The sequence below is a fragment of the Sceloporus undulatus genome, chromosome 4 (genome assembly GCF_019175285.1).
Source record: "Sceloporus undulatus isolate JIND9_A2432 ecotype Alabama chromosome 4, SceUnd_v1.1, whole genome shotgun sequence".
Taxonomy (NCBI): domain Eukaryota; kingdom Metazoa; phylum Chordata; class Lepidosauria; order Squamata; family Phrynosomatidae; genus Sceloporus; species Sceloporus undulatus.
In genome coordinates this window covers 189,431,416-189,452,964 of record NC_056525.1, presented here as the reverse complement: position 1 = coordinate 189,452,964, position 21,549 = coordinate 189,431,416, and the positions used below count along the sequence as shown (strand labels likewise).

Sequence of the window (21,549 nt, the reverse complement as noted above, 5' to 3'; positions counted from 1 at the left end):
CCCGGTGGCGGTGCTGTTGGGGGCCAAGAGGCCTCCAGCACCACCATTGCGCCCTTGCACGGCGGCGGCAAGGAAGCCGAGGCTTGGCCTCCGCCGCCGCCGCCGCCGCCAGCCGGCTTCCCTGCAGCGGCAGCGGCGGAGGCCAAGCCGCTCCGAGCGACTTAAGGTAAGTAAGGGAGGGGAGGGGGGGGGGGAGGGGAGGGAAGGGAGGAGGGGAGGGAGGAGAAGGAAATTGTCCCCAATGGCGGTGCGCATGCACGCGTGCCACCATTGGGGACAATTTCCCCATTTGCCATCCGCAGATGCTCATATCCGCGTATGGCAAATCAGTGTATGGGGAGGTTTGACTGTACTTCCCAAAGTCAACTGCTTGCTTAATTATTAGAGTATGGACAGCCCTTAAAACCTATTGGAAGGTGTAGATACTAAATATTTTATGGACAACATCTGGTTTGATGACAAATCATTTACCATTTCTCAAAATGAAGACATAAATCAGCACCTTTTAACCATCTTCCTGATGCTCTCTCATGCAGAAATAACATAAGCCAACCTACAGAATTCTTGGTGTGTACTCTACTCACAGGAACCACCTCTGCTGCGTCATAAAATAACACAAGCACCTTGTAGGTTCTGCAGAAGATGCACAGAGACAGTAAGTAATTTGATCTTAGACTATCAGATCTCCAGTGTTTCCTCCTCCCACAAACCACAGGGGAGGTATGCTAGGCAAGCTGACTGTAAGATCTGCTGTCAATGTTCACATTCACAAACGAACATACACACTCTGCCAGTGGCTGTTTCAGCTCTTCCTCCTCTTTGCCACCTAACATGTTTCTTGTTGGAGGCAATCTGGATGAGGAAACACCTCCAACTGCTTATTCATTTATCTTTCCATCTATGCCAAATGGCATGACAACAATGCTAAGGCAGCAACAGCATGTTGCAGGACTCCTTGAATCTGTGACACCACTGAATGTACTCATGACAACATGCCAGGTGTAGGGACAGGTTCACAGCTATGAGGGGAGGGCAAAAGTACAGTTTTCCCTCCCAAAGCAAAGATTCTGTTGCCCAGGAAATTTCCTTCAGTGCTCAATTTTCCAACACTGTAGAGAGGGAGACATTGAAAATTGTTCACATATGAAACACTTACATTCACTGTCTTTTCATTCCCTTGGTATCTTTGACTGCTTCTATTCTTTGAGTGCCTAAAACTGTACAGTTGTCCCTCTACATTTTCAGCTTTGACTTTGATGGATTTGATTATTCACAGATTTGATTAATATGTTCTGTCTAGGAATCTATAGGGCCTCCAGAATGACTCTATTGTCAATTTCTGTCAAAAGTCACACTGGAGGACCTAGAGATTCCTAGAGAGGCGTTCTCTCAAGTAAAAATATTCATGTTTTTGTCTGTTTGAAGTTTTTCCACTTTCACAGGAGTCCTGTGCCCCTAATCCCAGAGAATGTGGAGGGTCCTCTGTATATCTAAATGCTCAACCAAAGTTTTAAGTTACTCTAATGCTAGAAACTTTTTTTTGGCAGTTCCGGGGGGGGGGGGGGGGAGGCAGGACGGAAATATAAAATAGCCTTAAAGCACCTAGTATTCTTTGGTGGTCTCCCATATGTGTACTAACCATGGATGACCCTGCTTAGTGTCCAAGATCAGAAGAGATCTGGTGCCTTTGGAGAATTTAGGCAGATTAAAAGATTCTGCTGGATTCCAGAAGAAAGGATCATGACCTCCAAAGTTTAGCCACACAGCACCTCAAAGGAGGCAGATCTTAAATTTCAAAAAGGTATTTCAGCAGTCAGGTGACTTATTTTATTTTTTAATTGTATTCTATTTTTAAACATATCATCTGTTTTAATACTGTAACAGTTTAATTCTATTTTAATTCTAACTTTTGTAAGTTTTTAATTGTACTGTGCTTTTAAACTGTAAGCTACTTTGAGTCCCAATTCTGGGGATAGAGTGGGAAATAAATAAATAAATATGTTCTCAGAAAATTTTCAAAAGGATTCATATCTGAGCCCCACGCCCAGTTGCATTTCCCCAAACTCACTGTGAATTACATAACCTCAACCATAGACAAACTTCTGCAAATTGTGGAATGTTCATATTGAATATTACAAACATTCTCATAACTGACAATTGTTCAGTGGATGTAGAGATGAACTGTGTGAGAAAGCTTGATACATAATCTCTGCCATAGATTTATGGTTTTAAAAAATTGAATAATCTAGCCCTCTGTGGCTTCAAAAACTGTCACAGAAGATTTCTGGAACAGAGTTTTAGATGCAAAGAAGGAAGTAGGAAGAAGGGGATCTCTCATGAAAACAGAGATATTCAGTAGGGCTGGCCTGCTCTGGATCCTGATTAGATTGAGGATGTACAGAACAATCTGAAAGGCAAATCTAGACCAGAAAAGAAAGGAAAAAAAAGGAGAGAGAGATGTCAAAATGTTCATTGAGGAGGTACCATAAGTCACCGGTTGATCAGATGCAAAATTTTATTATGGTTTTCATTAAATAAGATACCAAGTATGCCCTACAAATCCACAGGAACAAGCATGGTTTATTTGTACAGCATAATAGAGAGATATGTCCCCTTAAGAACAATACAGATTTTCTGCTACCCTTAAAATTGTAATGGCTCATTCTCTGAAATTCTGAAAACTGCTTTGATTCAGGGATACTATTATGTGGAGAGTATAGCCCACTGTTAATTCCCCTTGGTGTAAGGGGAAAGTGGCAAAATTCATTAAAAACGATCAATCTGTCTTTGAAAATAAGTAGGCAGGGCCTTAAAACCAGTTGCCATTCGAGCTACAAGGTTGAAATAATGCAGTATAACTTGATTTCATTAGTTACTTCATGCCCCCATCCCACCCCAGTAAGGAAGACTAAACAGCAGTTCTGAATTCTCACTAAAATATGATGTCTGCATAGCCAAGGAAAGCAAACAAAACCTGTTTTACTCAAAGATGTGACCACCAACCATTTTATCCACTGCCTACTTAAGATGCAGAACAAGATCAATATTGTTTCTGACAAAGTACGGGTGAGGTGAGCCTGCAAGCAAGAGAAATAAGCTGTGAATAAATATAGTCTATTTATTTACTTAAGAGGAAGGAAATTTACCACAGCAGACAAATTTCAACTAGTACCAGGCAGACAGTCTTCTGTGAAGAGATTTATGCCACAGAGAGCAATGGGGCAACAAATGGTGGCATTGTCACAGTTCAGCTTGCTTGTTGGTAGCATATGAAAGCCTTTGAAAGGGCTCCTGTAGGCTTGACTCCTGGTTAGCTGCAGCACTATCTACAGGATATATCCAAATTCTGTAGCAAGTTGTTCAGTGGGGCCACAATCAACTGCAAAGTAATGGGAAACAGCTGCAATCCCTTGTGGGGTGTGTGTGTGTGTAGAATTGGCACAAATTGCATCTAATGGAATCCATCTTGCCTTTATTTTGAGCCCAATAATTAAAGCACATACCTAACAACGTAGAGGAGACCTCTCCCCACTTTTATGATGACATAATAAAACAAGTTTGTTTAAAATAAAATTTAACAGAAGAGGCCCCAAAAATACTGTAACAAAAAACAGCTGCATGTAGCTTTGTTAATGCTACCATTATATTTTTTCAATATAAAAAAATGTACAGTATCTGCCCATGTTCACTTCTGCTACATCCTGAAAGCGTGCTAGCTAACTTCCACCACCATCCAGCTCTCCCTAAAACCACTGTATTTCACTTATAAATACAAAATAAAATAAAAATGTTTTCTTTGATATTAAAGACCAACTGAGTCTACAAACAGCTCTTAAGATATTTACATCTCAAGGACATAGCTAGCGGACATGTATGTTGTGTGTTGTTTTGCCTTCAAGTCATTTCCAATTTATTGTGACCCTAAGGTGAGCCTATCCCAGGGTCTTCTTGGCAAGTTTCATCAGAGGGACCTCGCTATTACCATCCTCTGAGGCTGAGAGATTAGTTACATGCATTAGCATTATTCCTTTTAAAAAATCAACATCATCTAAGCATACATGCAACTATGGTCTTACTGATATAACTGCATGGCTTTGCATCTCAAAAGATATAATGCACAGCTGTCCCAATACAGAATGAAAAGAAACATTGGTGCATTGTGTTATATTTGATAACTGCTGCGAGATTGATAATTGCACAAAATTGGAAAATACAAGAAATGCCAGCAGTGGATGGTTGGCTAATAAAAGTGACAGAAATGATAGAAATGGACAAATTAACCTGCCGCCTGAATAAGAAAGATGTAAATGAGATAGAAGAAGAATGGTCCCCAATCATAGGTTATTGGAGTTAAGATGCAGGAGGAAGAAAACTTAATTGAAATTCAAAAGGATATTAAGTAATGAATGTATTATAGAATATTGGGTAAGCTCCAAGAAGACTGTTTTAGAAGTATTTTTTTAATGTATTTCTTTTCTGAGTCTAAGCATTCAAGAAGATGATATATTGATATGGGGCTTGTTATTGAAGAGATGAAAGAAGCCAAATTGAAGATTCTGTCTGGGGTTATTTTTCTTTATAACCACCTACTGTGTATTTCTGAAGATTTTGTTTGTTTAATGTTGTTTTAAAATAAAAGATATACTGTAATGCAAAGTTCACTGCATTGGAACATTGCCTTTTGAATTTACAATCCTGGGGAAATTTGAAGGGAAAGCATCAACTTTCCCTGACAATTGTTCAGTGAAAACTAGGAGCTCCCATGTCAACAGAGAAGTAAATCTCCTCTGGATTTTAGTCCATACTTCAGAATTTTCTCCCTTTGATATTTTTTTCAGTGGCTTGGAGAAATAGTTTTTTCTTGTTTTCACTTTTGCAGCTTTTTTTTTAAAAAAAATCTGTTTGTTATTAATAACTTCTCTATCTTGTCTTCATTTTGTTTTTGATGTGCAGATCCAGCTTTATGGGAAAACTCCAACTTTTATATGGCTGGAAAGCAAACCTTGTAGAAAGGGTTTTGACCGTGACAAAAATAATTGCCCTGATGGTAATTTTTCTTTCTCTTCAGGTTTGTTATGGGCTTTTGCCTTGCCAAAAACACATAACTGTCAATGTAATTAGTTATAGCAATGTTGGTTTCCATAGTTTGGACATTATGCATTTCAGTGCCTTCGAATCTAGCAAAAATACATTATCATCTTATGGTTCAGTCCTGTCTCCTCACACAAAGTGCAATGTTATGAAAATATAATTTAGATAGTCTCTACCCTGGAATAGATTGGTTTTGAGTTACGTACATGTCATATTCAGGGCAAAACCTTATAAAAGCTTTTGGAGATTTGCCCTTAAATCAATTACCTCAAAATGCAGGCTAATTTTGCTGAAAGTTATGTCCTACAGACACCTAAAGATATAATTTTTTTTCCTTCTGAATAGGTATTTGACAGAACAGTTGAAGAGCTGGACGATTTTCCCCAATGATTTTAAAGGGAAAATAAACATGATTTGGCAAAAGATTTTTCCTTTTCCATAGTTTCCCATTTACATCAGTACCATTCTCTCTCTCTCTCTCTCTCTCTGTGTGTGTGTGTGTATACATATATATATCCCTGTGTGTATTATGTGCCTGCAACATGGCTCCAACTTATGGAGATCCCATTGTATGGTTTTCTTGGCCTTTCCCTTCCACTGAAGCTAAGAGGGTGTGACTTGCCCTGGGTAACCCAGCAGTTTCCACGTCTGAGCAGGGATTTAAATGCTGGTCTCCCAAAGTCCTAGTTCAATACTCAAACCACTACACTATGCTGGCTCCCCACACTGTCACAGTCACTCGGGTTTTGTTTTCCCATCAATGTCTTGTAGAACTCTTTATTCTAGTAAATGGTTATACTTGTTTTGGTGGCCCTTCTTTGATCACTGGAACATGAAGCTTGTCATAACCGGTAACACTGTAAATGTGAGCTCATTAAGGCAAAATCACAGAAGTTGACCCTAAAGATTGTTAATACATGCTAAGTGGAATGGTATTTTATATAAAGAGATCTTTTCCTTCAATAATATTGAGATGAATAATTTGATACATTACTAATTTATTAATTATTACTTCAAAATAATAGACAGCAAAAACTTTATTCTTTTAATGAGTGATGGTTTCATACTGCAACTTCTATTTTTATGCTCATTTTGTATGTTTTTAATTGCATTCTTTTAAACTGTAAGCAGCTTTGACCTCCAATTTTGGGGGGGAAGAAGGAGAATGATGATGATGATGATGATGATGATGATGATGATGCAAGATTTCTGCTGGAAACTGAACAACAGTATCAAATCAAGAACCCAATAGTATTTAAATTCTTTCAGGCAGTCAAAATTGTAGCATGCACATGAGAGATGTATTGCAATAAAGCAGAAAGAAAGGGGAATATGTGGACAAAGGGACCTACACAGATGAGAAATCCAGGTAGAATGGAAAATAAGAGGGGAAACATCTGTTTGCAGTAGAACAAAATGGGACAGGAAGGAAGAGAATGAATGAGAAACGTATAGTTTTAGCATTTGGGTTGGGGGGGGGGGTGTCATCACCTTCCAAGTTCTACAATACACTTCAGGAAAAAAGAAACAGTGAAAGGAAGAATTACATTAAATAAACTATAACAAACCTAAAAGCTATATATCCGGGGTAGCTGTGTTGGCCATGCATCAAAATATATAAGACTCCAAAAAGCACAATGCAGTGATACCTCTATTAAGCCAACAAAAAGGCTCAGAATATGAAGGCTAGTTACTGTAATAAACAGGTGGGAATAGAAATAGTGCAAAGGCATGGATATAATCATGTAGAAAAGAAAAAGCAAGACAGGAAAAGAGAAAGAAGTGAAAGGTTAGAAGCGCTTTCCCCTAGTGCAAGTTTTCTCAATTAACATTTGGCTGTGATTGACTAGTGGGGTTTGGCACCTTCAGACTAACAGTAAAAATATTGTTGAATCTTGTTCTTCTTTGGAGACAGGCAGAAGGTTTATGTGTGCACATACATGTGCAGGAGGATTTCACAATCTTACTTTTTATTCAAATGAATGTGAAGTAAGCTATAGCCTGCCTTCCAGAGGATAGTAAAACTTCTCACACAGGTAAAAATAATGATGGAATGCAGGGTTCCTAATCAAGGTACCCGCCAGAATTGTTTACAACAACTATTGTATACTGCTCCAGCTATCTTGACTAATGAATAGAAATGTCTGAAGGTGCTATTCAAAAACATCTGGGGAAATCACACCTGGAAATGCTGCTGTAGTATGTCTGTATGAATTTATTTACTTTATATCCCACCCTTCAATAAAAAAATATTTTAGAGTGACTTGATGTGACCTCAGGTTTACTGTCTAAAAAAACAGGGCACACAAGAAAAATGAAATGTTACTAGGAGTGGGGATTAAGTTTTTTCTCACTCAGAAGCTACAGCAGTGGCAGCTGGTATAGAGAGGGGGCTTCTCATCAGCTACTGCGGATGAAAAAATTATGGAGGTGTAACTGCCAGCTCTTCTGTCCCTCAGATGCCAGAGAAGTGAATTCAAAAAGGGCTATAATGTTCTATTTGTATGACAAAAATTTATGGTTAAATCACTGCTTAGCTAGAACACTTAATAGACAAGCCATAAACCATAATCTACACTTATATACAACAAAATCTACATCTCCAAAACATTGGGGCAGTAATGACGGGCAGCTAGAAGTCGCCCCTGTAAGCCCCACATCTGTGTTGCAGCATCTGCATGCTGCAGCACAGACGCGCTGTCCAAAAGGAGCCACTCTAGGCGGCTCCTTTTTTGCACCATCATAAGGGCTGCAATGCAGCCCTATGACACCTTTTCTTCCCAGAGGCGTGTGGGTGCTCGGGCACCCTTACATCATGAGGCTGCACCCCATGTGGACAGGGCCGTAGCCTTGTGATGTAATGGCACCAATATCAGGGCTCAGCACATATAGATGCTGTGCCCTATCAAGCCCTAATATCGGCACAAATGGCCCGTCTGTACTGTGCCAGTGATAGCTTCTTTGGGACAACTAAAATGCACAGAATACATCATGCAACCTGAAAGTTTTCCCCTATTGTGGCTAAATTCAGTATCTTCAAATCCAGGAAACATATTCGGTGTAGCCATACTGATCATGCAGCAAAATACTGTACAACAAAATACAAAATCCACAAACCAGTGATACTTTTATTGGGACAACAAAAATGAAAAAAACCAAACAAAAAGCAGCATGCATGCTTTAACAAGAGTGAAAAAATGACTGTGATTTAACTCCTTGAGATTTCTACCTCCAAAAAAGGTAAAACCCTTTAATTTGGATTAGTATTGGCAAGTTTTATCTATATAACATCTAAATGTTTTTCTAGATATAACAGTACAGAGATTCCTTGAGAAATTCATTTGTTGCTACCTAAGAAAGTGGCAGTTGACTTTGCACAGAACTGGACAACCTGGTTCTCAAGGGGAGTCACATTTCTGTAGCTAACGGATTTGAAATGTTACCATCTGTCTTTTCCTGCCCTTTGTCTCTAGTCCCAACATAGGAAGAAGAACATACTTTGCCTCCACTGAGACCATCTTAACTGACAACAGAAGTAACATTTGAAACAAAATGTAGGCCTGTGACTCCAACATCTTTACTTTTCTATTCCTGTATGAATTTGAACAAGAAGCTTTGCATAATGTACTTTGTACATTTTAGTTGATCAAATAAAGGTATCACTGTTTTGTGGATTTTGTATTTTGCAGCATGGCCAATTCATGAGTAGCCCTAAATATGTTTTCTACAGTTATATAGTTATTATGAAGTCTCTGAGCAGTTGAGAACAGGGGAGGGAAACATCAAATTCCTTGGCAATGAAGTGTATCCAGAGCTACACTTGACATAACTCATCCATACATGGAGATGTTTTGTATATACAACTGAATGGTAAAGGAAATGTGTATTTTCTACAATTAACCTGTTTGTCCTTTCACAATGGGTTATCCTCAGAGATACATGTTTCAGTAATCAAACTTTTAAGTTAAGCCTGTCCTTACCTTCCAGAGACCAATCACAAAATAAAGCATGCTAAAATATTGTAACGTAGGGATAAAAAAGAGACAAACAGATATCTTTTACTGTTTTAAGGAGCATATTTTTCTAAAAATGTATTGAATTTATTCTGATCCTCAAAAAAAAAAATCAACCACTGTATAATTACATTTTGTTTCTAGTGCTGTGATACAGAGAGCACTGGAACAGGACAGGCAATAAGTACAAATATCAATATTGACACAGTATTATTAATTGGACAGTGTGATCCAAAGGATTGCATCAGTCCCCAAATGCAATATGAGGAAACAAAAATCCTGGCTTATACATATGAATTCTAAACCATTGTTGCTACTAAGTATTCCTGTACACTGGAATCTAAGCTACTATGCTAACTAACTGATGAATGATAGATGGCCCACACTGTTTCAGTGGAAGGAGAGCTGTCCCTCAGCACTCAGGAGCCTTGCCCAGTGGACTTTCCAGAAGTACAACTAGCCACTACAAGCCATTAAAAGAATTTGCGATAATACATTGGAAGATTAAGCATGCCTCTGCTTACACAGAATTGCTATGTTTAGGATGTCAATCAGCCTTCCTGGTGAAGAAAGGTCCAGAAAAGAAAAACACATAAAAGCAACATGGCAGGAGAATATGAACCAGGAACCCACACCCACATTGCTGTCTGGTCTAGCTTCTCATCTGTCATCTTTAGTATTTTAAGAGCCATGAGATTAGACATCTAGACATTTACTGATATTTTGTTAGTTAATATTGTATGTTTTTGTAAATGTGTGTGTGTGTGTGTGTGTGTGCATGTGACAGATTTAGACTGTGAATTGCAAACACACTGAAGGTTTCCAACTGATGCATAATTCATACCATTACTTTTCAATGCTATAGTTTGCTGCCAAAACCTACAGCTACTCATTTATTTTGGGGAGTATGTAAAGCACGCCAGCATTTTCCTTCAAACTCTTGTCAAAAACATGTTTTAAAGGGTTGGGGGGGGGGGGAGTGAAGGCTTCCACAGTTAAGTGAAATTTCATGGATATATTTATTGTTAATTTTCCTGTGACTGCTTCTGAATTCAAGTGATATGTATTATTGAATGAGCATACAAGTTTTTTTTTTAAAAAAATGCATATTCACTTCTATGGTCGACTGTCTGCAAACATAGACTATGCATGATGTTTCCCAGCTATGAAGACACTCTCATGGAGAGTTCCGTATATGGGTTGCTCAGAGTTACTAAGTGTTATTGATTATTTTCATTAGATGATAGGCTGTCTGACAATTCTCACTTCCTATCCCAGATGTGAAGAGGCACCTTTTTTAAAAAATAAAAATAAAAATAACTTCCATAAATTGCCCCTGAATTCTCACTCACATTCAGCTCACTTAATATAATGTAGCATACACAATAGGAACGGTGTGATAGGAAACTAGTTCAAAAACTATGAGCATATTGATAATGCAAGAAAAAAATTTTTTTGCTAAATCAATCAAGCTGATCAAAAATAGTATTATTCACTCAAAATTATCACTGGCCATTACATTATAATTATCTTCCTCTGTTGTATCTGTACATACATATTAAAAAGGCTTCTCACATGACTGCAGTCACAGCTGTACTTAAAATACATCTGCCAAAAAGATGCTTACCTTGCATTGTTGTTTTTGTTGGTTCAGAGAAGAGTGGAATGAGCAGGAGGTAGATGAGGTAGACAAATGAGAGTCCATTGTAGCGGAATGTGCATGCTGTAAAGAGAAAAGGAAAGGAAGAAAAGTGGGTTTATGGAGCTAATATAGTAATTAGAATAGCTGTATACTGAATTGACTAGTATAATACATATGTTATAAATAGAGATTTACAGAAACTTAACAGAAAGTGGTCTGTCAATAACTATTAACACAAAACAGGGTGATCTTAAAGAATTCAGATAAAATATCTATTGTCAAGTATACCACAATGTTTTTGCATTTGCTTGGATGAGTCTTATTATAGCTCTGTGGCTAAGGTTCATTCTTAAAAAAATATGGAAGACTGCGCCAACCTCTCAACTAAATTTAATTGTGTTCCTAAATTCAGTTGGTCTTAAAAGCACTCAAACAGCACAGTTTGTTCACTAGTTTTCCTAAAGTTTTGTCCCAATGATCCAAAGGTACAAATGGAAGTGGGGTGTATGTTTTATGTATGTGGGACAGTGGGAGACACAGAGACACCAACTTCTCACCCATTGACTATACTGATTACTGGTGTAATACATATCACTTATTCATTTCTGGAGAAATTTCATCAAATGTGTGGTGCCTCCTGCTGGAAAACCTGTTCACTGAAAGTATCTTTTTTTCAGGCAAACCAATAAGATTTTTTTACAAGTTTTGGTCCAACATTGTAGAAATATTCATCATCTCTACAAAAATAAATATTTCATTGTTAAAAAAAAAGCCCAAACCCTCTCAATTATCCAAAAACCAGGGTATTTATGCATCATTTAAATCTTCTATTCTTTCACTCTTTCTATATATTAGCGTAATGTTCATTTTCTTTACACATATACACACATCAATCTTAACCATTAATTCATCATTAAATACCAAAGTGAGACTCACCCAGGCCATAATATTTCTGATTTCTATGTATGGTTGTGAACATTGAACAGTGAGGAAAGGTGACAGGAAGGATTTGAAATGTGATGCTGGACTGTTTTTTAAAAAATGAATCAAGCCTGAACTCTTACAGAAAGCAAAGATGACTAAACAGAGGCCGTTGTACTTTTGACATATCATGAGACAATGTGACTCACTGGAAAAATGACTACAATGCAGCTCAACAAAATGAGAGGCAGTAAGAAAAGAAGGAGACAGCACTTCCTCTGGATTGAGTCAATCAAGAAAGCTACAGCCCTGAGTTGGCAAAAGCCAAGCAAAGCAATTGATTGGGGGCAGGTGGACTCATTCATACAATCCCAATAAGTTGAAGGTGACTTAACAGGATATAACAAAATACCCACATTGAATTTCATAGCCAATTCTTAACATCGTTTGTGAGATCCACATTAGTAGAGCAATTAATCCATTCTGCACTTTAGACACAATTTAGACTAATAAGAGGCTTAGCACCTTGGATAGTTCCCTTAAAGTTCACATTAAACTCCAGAGAAACTAAACAAAATGAGAGAGAAAAACTAAAGAAAATGCAGACTGTAATTCAACCACATGACAGACTTTGAAACATTATGAGACCTTCCATTTTCTCTTTTTTCTCATGTGATAAGCCAAATGCAGAAATGTCAGTGTCAGAATATAAATCTACACAAACTCCCTTGATTACATTGAAAATACTTCTTGTAACCAGAGGCCAAGAATTTTTCTGCAAATTCTTGCTTATAAAAAATTTAAATGGCTATCATTTCCTCCTCCCTCCTCCTCTGCCTTATTATTGTTGTTGTTGTTGTTGTTTACCTTATATCCTGCCTTTCTCCCAATATAGGGACTCAAGGTAGGTAACAGTAAATTTAAAACAGTACAATTTAAAAACAATACAAAAGAATTAAAATTATAAAGTTTAAAAACAATTAAACAATTAAAAAAGTTAAAACAATTACACATCAAAAATATTAACCTATCTTAACTCTGAGTAGAAGAGACTAAAGTGACTTGTTTCATTCTTACAACGAAGCTACTTGAAAGACTTCAGATGCATTTCTCTATATCTGGGACTGATGCAGTGACTAAGGATGGCGTCTCTCCTCTGAATGCCTGTCTTGGGGTGGTAATGGACTAGATGAGGGAAAACCAACTCAAGCTGAATCCAGGTAAGATGGAGGTACTTGCTATAGGAAACCCGAACCCGGGAATGGAGTTATGTCAGCCAGTTCTGGATGGGGTCACACTTCCCCTGAAGGAGTCTGGTCCGCAGCTTGGGGGTGCTCCTTGACTTGACAGCTCAGGTGGATACCACAGTCAGTAGCACCTGCTATCAGCTTTGGCTGATACGCCAGCTGCGCCCCTTCCTGGAGCCGGGAGACCTTGAAACAGTAGTACATGCACTGGTAACCTCTCGATTGGACTTCTGCAATGCGCTCTACATGGGGCTACCCCCGTGCCAAGTTCGGAAACTCCAACTGGTACAAAACATGGCCAGACTGATCATGGGTACTTCTCGTAATGATCATATAACACCGGTTTTGAAGTCCCTCCACTGCCTGCCAGTTAGTTTCCAGGCAAGGTACAAGGTGTTGGTGATTATCTTTAAAGCCCTACATGGCTTGGGTCCAGAATACTTAAGGGAATGCCTTCTTCCGTACTGTCCGTCCCGCACATGTAGGTCCTCAGGGGAAAATCTACTTTACCCTAAAAAAATCCAGGCTAATTTCTCTTCCCAGAGGGCCTTCTCCATCGCTCTTCCGAAGCTATGGAATGACCTACTGGAGGAGATCCGCCGCATTTCCACCTTTACAGCCTTTAAGAAGGCCTCTTCCAGCAGGCCTTCCCAATTTAGCTTCCCCTTCCTGAATATAAACATGAATACATGCATGTGACCGTTCATTGTTCTGCTCTCTGTCAGCCAAATTTCCCCCCAATTTTAGCCACTGTATTTTAATGTTTTATATTGTTTATTAATATTGTTTGTTTTAGTATGGGGATGGAAGGTTGGGAAAGGGATTATTTTGAATCTGTTTGTATTTTTAATTGTATATTTTATTGTTGTAACCATCCTGGATTCCCTGTGATTGGGTGGGATATAAATAAATCATTTAATATTATTATTATTAATTATTATTATTATTATTAGTGGGAAAATGGGTTATTGGAAAAAAATGAATTGTTATACTAGTAGACAGAGAAACTATGAATAACTGTATGCATTTATAACTGTCGTAAGGAAGATTGGAAGTAATTTCTCTTTTCTTTTCCTCCCCGATCTCTCACTTTTCTTTCTATTTTGTATTTCTTTTTTTCTTTTTTTTAATGTTAGGAAGTTCTGTAGTCTTAAAATTCATTATACATGGGGGTGCAGAGGGAGGAAGCTTTTTCACATGCTTCACGACCAAATGTCTGAAGGAAGATTCCTGCATTACTCTGGGCTAATACTCTGCAGTTATGATGCAGTAAAACAGTTTGACCCAACAAGTGTGACAGCTACTGCAAACTAATGATTGTTCATTAACTATAGCTTTCTACCACATTGTTCCTAAAAAAGGAAAAGAAAAGAACCCTTCAATTCCCTAAACTTTCTGTTTGGGATTTTTTAACCTTTTGAAACTCAGAAGATTCCATGACAGATTATCTTTCCTCCATTGTCATTTTTTATTACAGTACATTCCTTTAACCAACAAAGACATAATCATCCTATCAATACCACATAAAATCTTGGATTTTTCTATTGTTTCCCTCTCTTCTGATTCCCCTATTCACATTCTTTTTACAAGACCTGTAGCTTCTCCTTAACCATCTTTCCCTCACCATACCAAATGACACCCCTCTCGAATTGTTTCAGTTGCTTCCATATTTCTTTCCATGTTTCATGCAAACTATTGATTTTTATTATTAACATTCTACACAAATGTTGAAAGACTAAACTCTTTCCCAAGCTAGTTTCCAGAGTCTAAACATTACATAGTGTCTGTGCATTTGCACTGGGAACCATCCCCATCCTCAGAGAGGCATGAACCTCCTCTGAAGTCCCAACGATAGGTCCAGTCAGCAAACTTTTAATACCTAAGAAAAGCATGGATTTAAACAGCAGATGACTGGCTTCAATACTCCAAGTAACATGTCCACATAATCAGATAGCACAAGTTATAATCTATCGAAAACAACAAGACTAGACAGAACCCTGGCCACATCCATTTCTCACGCTGGCAAAGCAATGACATTCAAGCTGAAAGAAATGCAGGTGATTTTGTCTGTAAAGTTTAATGAAAATTTGTTACAACAAGTCATTAGGACCTTAGAGCCCACCAAGAACAAAATCACAGAGACTCAATGCCTGCAGAGAGGAAAAATTTCTGAAGGTTTTTGTTTCTTATTTTAATGCAAAAGTGGGAGGCTCATGATTGGATGAAATGAGTAAAATGGGAGGAGGAGTTAACTCTTTCTCCTTACTTGATTTTTCAGCCTAAATTCCCTTTCCAAGTAACTACTACTCCATGAGAAAGTACAGATAATTTCAATTTACTAATACAATCTAGAAGCAGCATTTGATGCAGAAACACCTGACAGTTATTCTATGACATGGCTAATGTGACAACAGAATATAGGATTCCAGTATTTTTTCACATTTTGATTTGTTTACTGCAGTCAATGAGAAATGATTACCAAGCAATATTTTTTTACATAATTAAATAAATAGGTAAATGTTAATACAGGACTACTATCACTGGCCAAGAATACAAGTGAGGAATGGCTGGATTTTGATTTGTATCTAAAAAAAGAAGCCAGACATTTAAATATGTGTTGTTGGATATGAGATTGTAAGAAGAGATGTGGAATGGGAAGTAAGGAGAGAGGTGATGAAGGGAATGGAAAAAACACTCCATCACAGTTCCAGAGTATCATTGCCCATATGTAATTACGTTTTGTGAGAGCCAGGATTCAGGGATTACAAATCCTAGGAAAGAGAAGCCAGACACTGAGAGAAAGCATGATGTGAATGTACTATTTTCACTCCACAATAATTAGACAGTAGGCATCTAGAATTATCATGCTTGATCTGAATCAAAAGCATACTTCAAAACTGTAGATCAATTGTGTTTTTATTAGCATCTAACTAAAACAACTGAAGTTGCAAAACTGCTAATCAAAGCTATCATAAAGCAGAAATAGTGGAATTATTTTTAGATTATTATAATTTGTTTACCCTTGTATTAACCATGGCTTATATATGCAGAGAATCATTTCCTCCAGTTTCACTTTCTTTCAGCACTCTTGGAAGTGTTTTACTTCTCATACTATTAGGCTGTATTTCAAAACAGAAATACTGTATGCCATCACAACAGCACATTTAAAAGAAACCCACTTTAAACAAAAGCAGACCAAAACAAAAGAAAACTTTAAAATACTGCATGGTACTTTTATCACTCAGTTTTCCAGCTCAGTTATTGGAATAATTTCTCCCTAGAGAAGCAAGTTCTTGAATTTCTGAAGCCATGTGCTGAGGGGAACATTTCTCACATTTTAAGATGACACAATGGAAATGTGGAAACAGGCTGAAAAATATGCAGATCATAGTTCTGGCCTTTACATATCTAAAAGCATTCTTGTAATTTTAAGAAAATAAAAGTAATTAATCTCTGTCCTTTCACACCTTGCCAATAGCTCCACTTCTGTCACAGTGTGTGCTGGTTAAATTACTTGCCTCAGTCTGCCCAATGCCAGGTCCAGCACTGCTCTCAAATCATATATATCCACTTCTGTTCTTATGGGATGTTACATTGGCTTAGGCTTATCCAAAAGACCCTGTTACCAGTGCTGTTCACATCTTGCAGACTAAGGGCTGTGGTCTCCTTGAATCTATTTACCTGTAATGCAATCTTTCTCTTTCCCTACTGTCTTCCACTGCATTGAGCATTATAATTCCGCCCCCCCCCGCCAAGTGTAATGTTGTCTCATATTATGCCCAGAGTACACTGCACTCGGTTTAGTCAGTTTTGCCCTCTAGTGAGAGAGCTACAGTTTAAATTGTTCTTGAAACCATTTATTGTGTTTTTGACTTTCCATAGTATCTGCAGAACTCTAGTCTAGCACATTTCAAATGAACTGATCTTCTTCCTGTCAGCTTTCTTCACTGTCTAGCTTTTACTTCTGATTCACTTGCTAAAATTGTAGGGTCTTAATCAAAAGGGTCTGCTTGAAGGAATCTGCCATCTCTCCATCTCTTTGTTCTTCAGTGTATTGCTTTCATCATCTTTTCATTTTGACCTGATTTTGTAATAGTTCCCCTGTAAGTCCTATAGCACCCATAGGAAGAGATGGTTAAGAAATAAATGTTGTTCCTGTTGTTGTTGTTGCTATACTTTTAAATTTGATTTTCTGTATGCATGTTTTTATTTATTTATACTGTATTACAGAGACTATCTTTTTGCATTCTTCCCTGATAATCTCTCTGGTTCCTCTTGCATTACAGAGCTATATCTATGCAGCGATATTTGGTATGTCACTTCTACTATCTACACTGTTGTTTGTTTCACAATAGTAAATCCTGGCCTCTTTCATATGTCTATCACCTTTATCTTGATAAGAATGTTGATATAAGTTTCATATTGGATTGTTTTCATGATAAAAAGCTTCAGGAGTAGTTTACCTCTGATGCCTTGTGCACAGTACTAACTCTTCCAAATTTAGCAAAAGTGTCATTGTCATTTAGCAAGTGTCTCAGAGAGCTTCCCCCCCCCCCCAGTGTCACTCCCCCCCAACATATAAACACACTGCTGTTGCTGCCTAGTGGCATTCTGGCATGTTGTTTCATTTGACATGTTTGGTTGTGGAAGCTGGACGCGATGAAAGTTGGCAAGAAGAGAATGAACTCACTTGAAATGTGGTGCAGGACAAGCAATACAGGTACCATGGACTGCTAAAAGGACAAATGAATGTGTCTTAGAGCAAATCAAGTATGAACTGTCACTAGAAGTCAAGATTACTAAACTAAGGCTCTCGTACTTTGGCTGTGCCATGACTTAATGAAACAACATGACTTAATGAAAATGACGATAATGGGCCCATTCCACTACAGTTTTCTGCGAAGCGTGATGCGGGCTATATGATCCTCATTCCCATTTGACTGCGGTTCCGATCCTCCTTTAATCAATTAGAGAAGGAAAGGTCCTGGGCAAACTCAAATAGTCTGCAGTTTCCTGACAGTAGTTTAGAAGAGGTTTTTCCTGTAAAAATCGATTTTGAAGCGTCCCCAATAAGTGGGAACGCCAGATCAGAATCGTGGTTTTTTTCCCCACTGATTGCTTGCCCGGTGCTGGCAGGGCTTCCTTCTCCCTCTCCCTCTCCCTCTCCCTCCTTGCCTTCTCCCTGGCTGGCGGGGCTTGCAGTGCTCCTGCCAGGCCTCCACAGCTTCCCCGGTGTCGATGGTGTTTCTGGTGCTGCTGCTGCACCAGGTAAGAATGGGGCAAGTGGCGGCGCAGCAGCAGAGGAAGCAATGCTAGCCCTGGGAGAAGCGGCAGAGGCTAGCCAGGAGCACCACAGGTCCCGCCAGCCAGGGAGAAGTGGCAGAGGCCCAGCAGGCAAGAAGAAAGGAAACCAAAGGTAGGAAGGAAGGAAAAGAAGGGGGAGAGGGAATAAATGAGGAAAGGAAAAGAGGTGAGGGGAGGGAAGTCAGAGAGAAATAGGGTCCGGTTGGGAGCTTTGGAAGGGTTTGGTGGGGAGGGACTGGCTGAAGGACTCCAAGAGGAACGACATGTGTCCCAAAGGAAAAAATTGCTTCCAAACAGGCCCCCTTTTCATAGTGGGAATGAGGGGCCTTTTGGAAGCTATTGGAATACCAGGACAGAGCCCAAATTGAACATGGATTATTCCGCCAGTGGGAATGGGCCCAATGTTTGCTAAAGTGGAAGGCAGTAGGAAACAAGGAAACTACACAACAGGTGGGTTGATTCAATGGAAGTCACAGTCCTAAATTTGACTAGGACAGTTGGTGACAAGGGATTTTGAAATTCTCCAATGCATAGGATCATCATAAATTGAAATTGGCTTCACACTAAATAACAAGAACAAGTTGGTATGAGCTAGAACAAGGGTATTAAAACCAGCAAATACTGAATGTTCTCAGTTCTGCTGTAATGGGATTGTGCATTTGGTTCCCATGTAGTTTCTTAAAATGCCTAGCATTCCCAATAAAGAATTGATGACACCTCTTCTTTGAAGCTTGAATGTAACATTCTTGCACATTAATGTTCCCAGATTTCCAAGACCATGCAGGCTTCTATCATGTAATGTGAAGCTAAGGAACAAACAATGTACTGTACAAAAGAGAGAAGTAAGATGCATGTGCACACCTGTAGTGGCACAAGCTCTGTGTGTAAATTACAATAAAAAGCAGATCTAAGAAGGTAAAGCAGATCTCGGAAATCAAGCTCAATTATTTTTATAATAAAATTGTTTATTTCTATAGTGACACCACTGGTTACAAAAATTACCAATCTAAAATTCAACTTATAGCACAGACAAAAGATGGAAGCAGAAGTAAATAGGAAAGTAAAAAGTTTGTGGTTTCTCCTACATTTAGTGAAATCAGAGCCTGAAAAACTTATTCCATCTAGAATCTGCAACAAATCCTGGCCACTGGCCATGTTAGCTGATGGATTCTGAGCACTATAGTCTCAAAAAGTAACTTTTCTAACACCTGGCTCACAGTTCATTACAAGTTGTGGTAAAGTGGGGCATGAAATCTCAGGCATTGCTCCCAATGTTTCACAGAAAAAAATGGGCTTTGTAGAGACAGGGAGAACATTAAGAGAGGTGCATTACACCAGATTTCTTGTTGGACACAATATCCAGTGACAGCCACCAGCTCAAATAACTTTAAAAGGAGAACTCATGATGGATATGACTATTAGGTTATTAATCATGACAACTTTCAGATGCCTCTAGAATCAGAGGCACCCTGTTACTAATAGTTCGCAGTAACAATATTGGAAACAACAGCAGGAGAAGACTTTTGTCCTCATGTCCTACTTTCAAGGCTTTCCATAGCCAACTAATATGCTGGGAAACAGAATGATGGATAGACTTTCAGTAAATGTAACTTTTCAATGGTACAATATTAGAAAGATCACACAATGGATCAGAGATTTTAACAGCATTATCCTATACCTTTAACAGCAATTTATTCTTCTGTTAATATATATATAATACTTTCAAAGAATACATTAATTAAAAGGTACCACTAAGTAATTCCAAGAGTAAATATACCTATCCACAGATTTCACTCCTGTATAAATTCTCATCATTTTATTGAAAAAGCTATTGCTCATTTTGAATTCTGGATAACCAGCTGGTATAAATGAAAACAGTTTCAATGGCATTGGCAGCAACTGTAAATCAGACTCCAAGGATGCCAAGACAAATATGCTGATTTATACCATGTGATTCTCTAGACATTTGACTCTATGTCTAAACCCACTTACTATGCTTCAGAGTATAACACCACAACAAAGGACTTCAGTAGCTTGTCTATAACCAAAATCAAAAGACTGGCTTTTGAAAAGAAATTTGGGGAGATTAGGGGAAATTGGATTTCTTCAAGGTTTTACACTCTACTTATTACTTCAGTACTGTATGAGAAATTCTTTTAGAAAAGTTCCTGAGAGATTAAGTTTGACTATACTTTGGCCTTTAGAGGATTCCGAGATTCAAACAATTTTATGTCTTGTTTTGAGCAACTTGAGAGGCAATAAAGTTTTATTTAAATATGAGCTCACTAATAACCAGAAATCTAGAATTTGGGCTTCTTCTTCTTTTATTTATATATCTGTAAGGATACCAGCCAGCAGTATTTCACTCATGAAAGCACTACAGAATCTAAAGTCCTGAACACATTTTCTGTCTTTACCTGTAAGCCAATTTCAATTATCTCTGAGCAGATACATAGTAGAACTGCACCAGGTGACTAAAACTTACACAATAGAAAGACCATTATTTAAAAAATAATCACAGTATTGGAAGTGGCAAACCCCCTCTGAAGAAACTTGCCAAGAAAACTTCATGATAGCTTCACCTTAGGGTCTCCAGAAGTTGGAAATGACTTGAAGGCACAAAAAAACACAACAACAAACTTGTTACTGAAACAAAGTCATTTCACATTAAGAAACAATTGGTGCAATACAAATCCAATGCATGGATTTGGATGCATTGATAAGCCTTTGCCTGTTCAATAATTTAGCCAAGCAGGAACAATTGATCACCAAGCGCAAATTTGTTGCTCATGGCAAAAAAGCTAAAGTTCTCAGCAATTCCATCACATCATTACATTGAAATGAAACCAATGGTATAGAGTGGTTTAGGTAAGAAAAAGAAGCAATGGAGCATTTTTAAAACTCAAGTGTGAAATGCAATCTGAAGTGGTAAAAATGAAAATAAATAGAGCTACTCTGAACAGTTTCCAATTTTGCAAGAGTAATTGTATTTTAAATTACTTAATCAAGAGTGGCTCAAGAATATTTGCATTTTTAGTTTTAGTCACAATACAATCTTTAGTCAAATAAATCCAAGACAGTTAACAGCTTTTCAACACTCTGGATCCTTCATCCGCATCTCACTCAGCCAAATCAAAAGACAGCAGTCAAGAGTCAGTAACATGGTTATACTAAGTATAGTTCTTATTAAATCTGATGAGTTTTCTCAGAGGATTTTTTTTTAATGGGTTAGGTTTTCTGGTGCATGATTTATCCGAAATAATAAATGTAACACCTGTTGAAACAAACTGACAAAAACATCACTTATCACTGACCAATATCTGCTCAGTTA

The 21,549-nt window shown here is 38.1% G+C and overlaps 1 protein-coding gene across 1 annotated transcript in view; it reads right to left on the bottom strand.

The window, feature by feature from the left end:
• The window catches only part of LOC121929115, a 150,523-nt gene that overhangs the window by 74,758 nt on the left and 54,216 nt on the right, over window positions 1-21,549 (bottom strand). Inside the window, exon 2 of the mRNA XM_042464430.1 lies at window positions 10,732-10,827. Within this exon, the coding sequence (XP_042320364.1) occupies window positions 10,732-10,827 (96 nt within the window). The remainder of the gene's footprint in view (window positions 1-10,731; window positions 10,828-21,549) is intronic.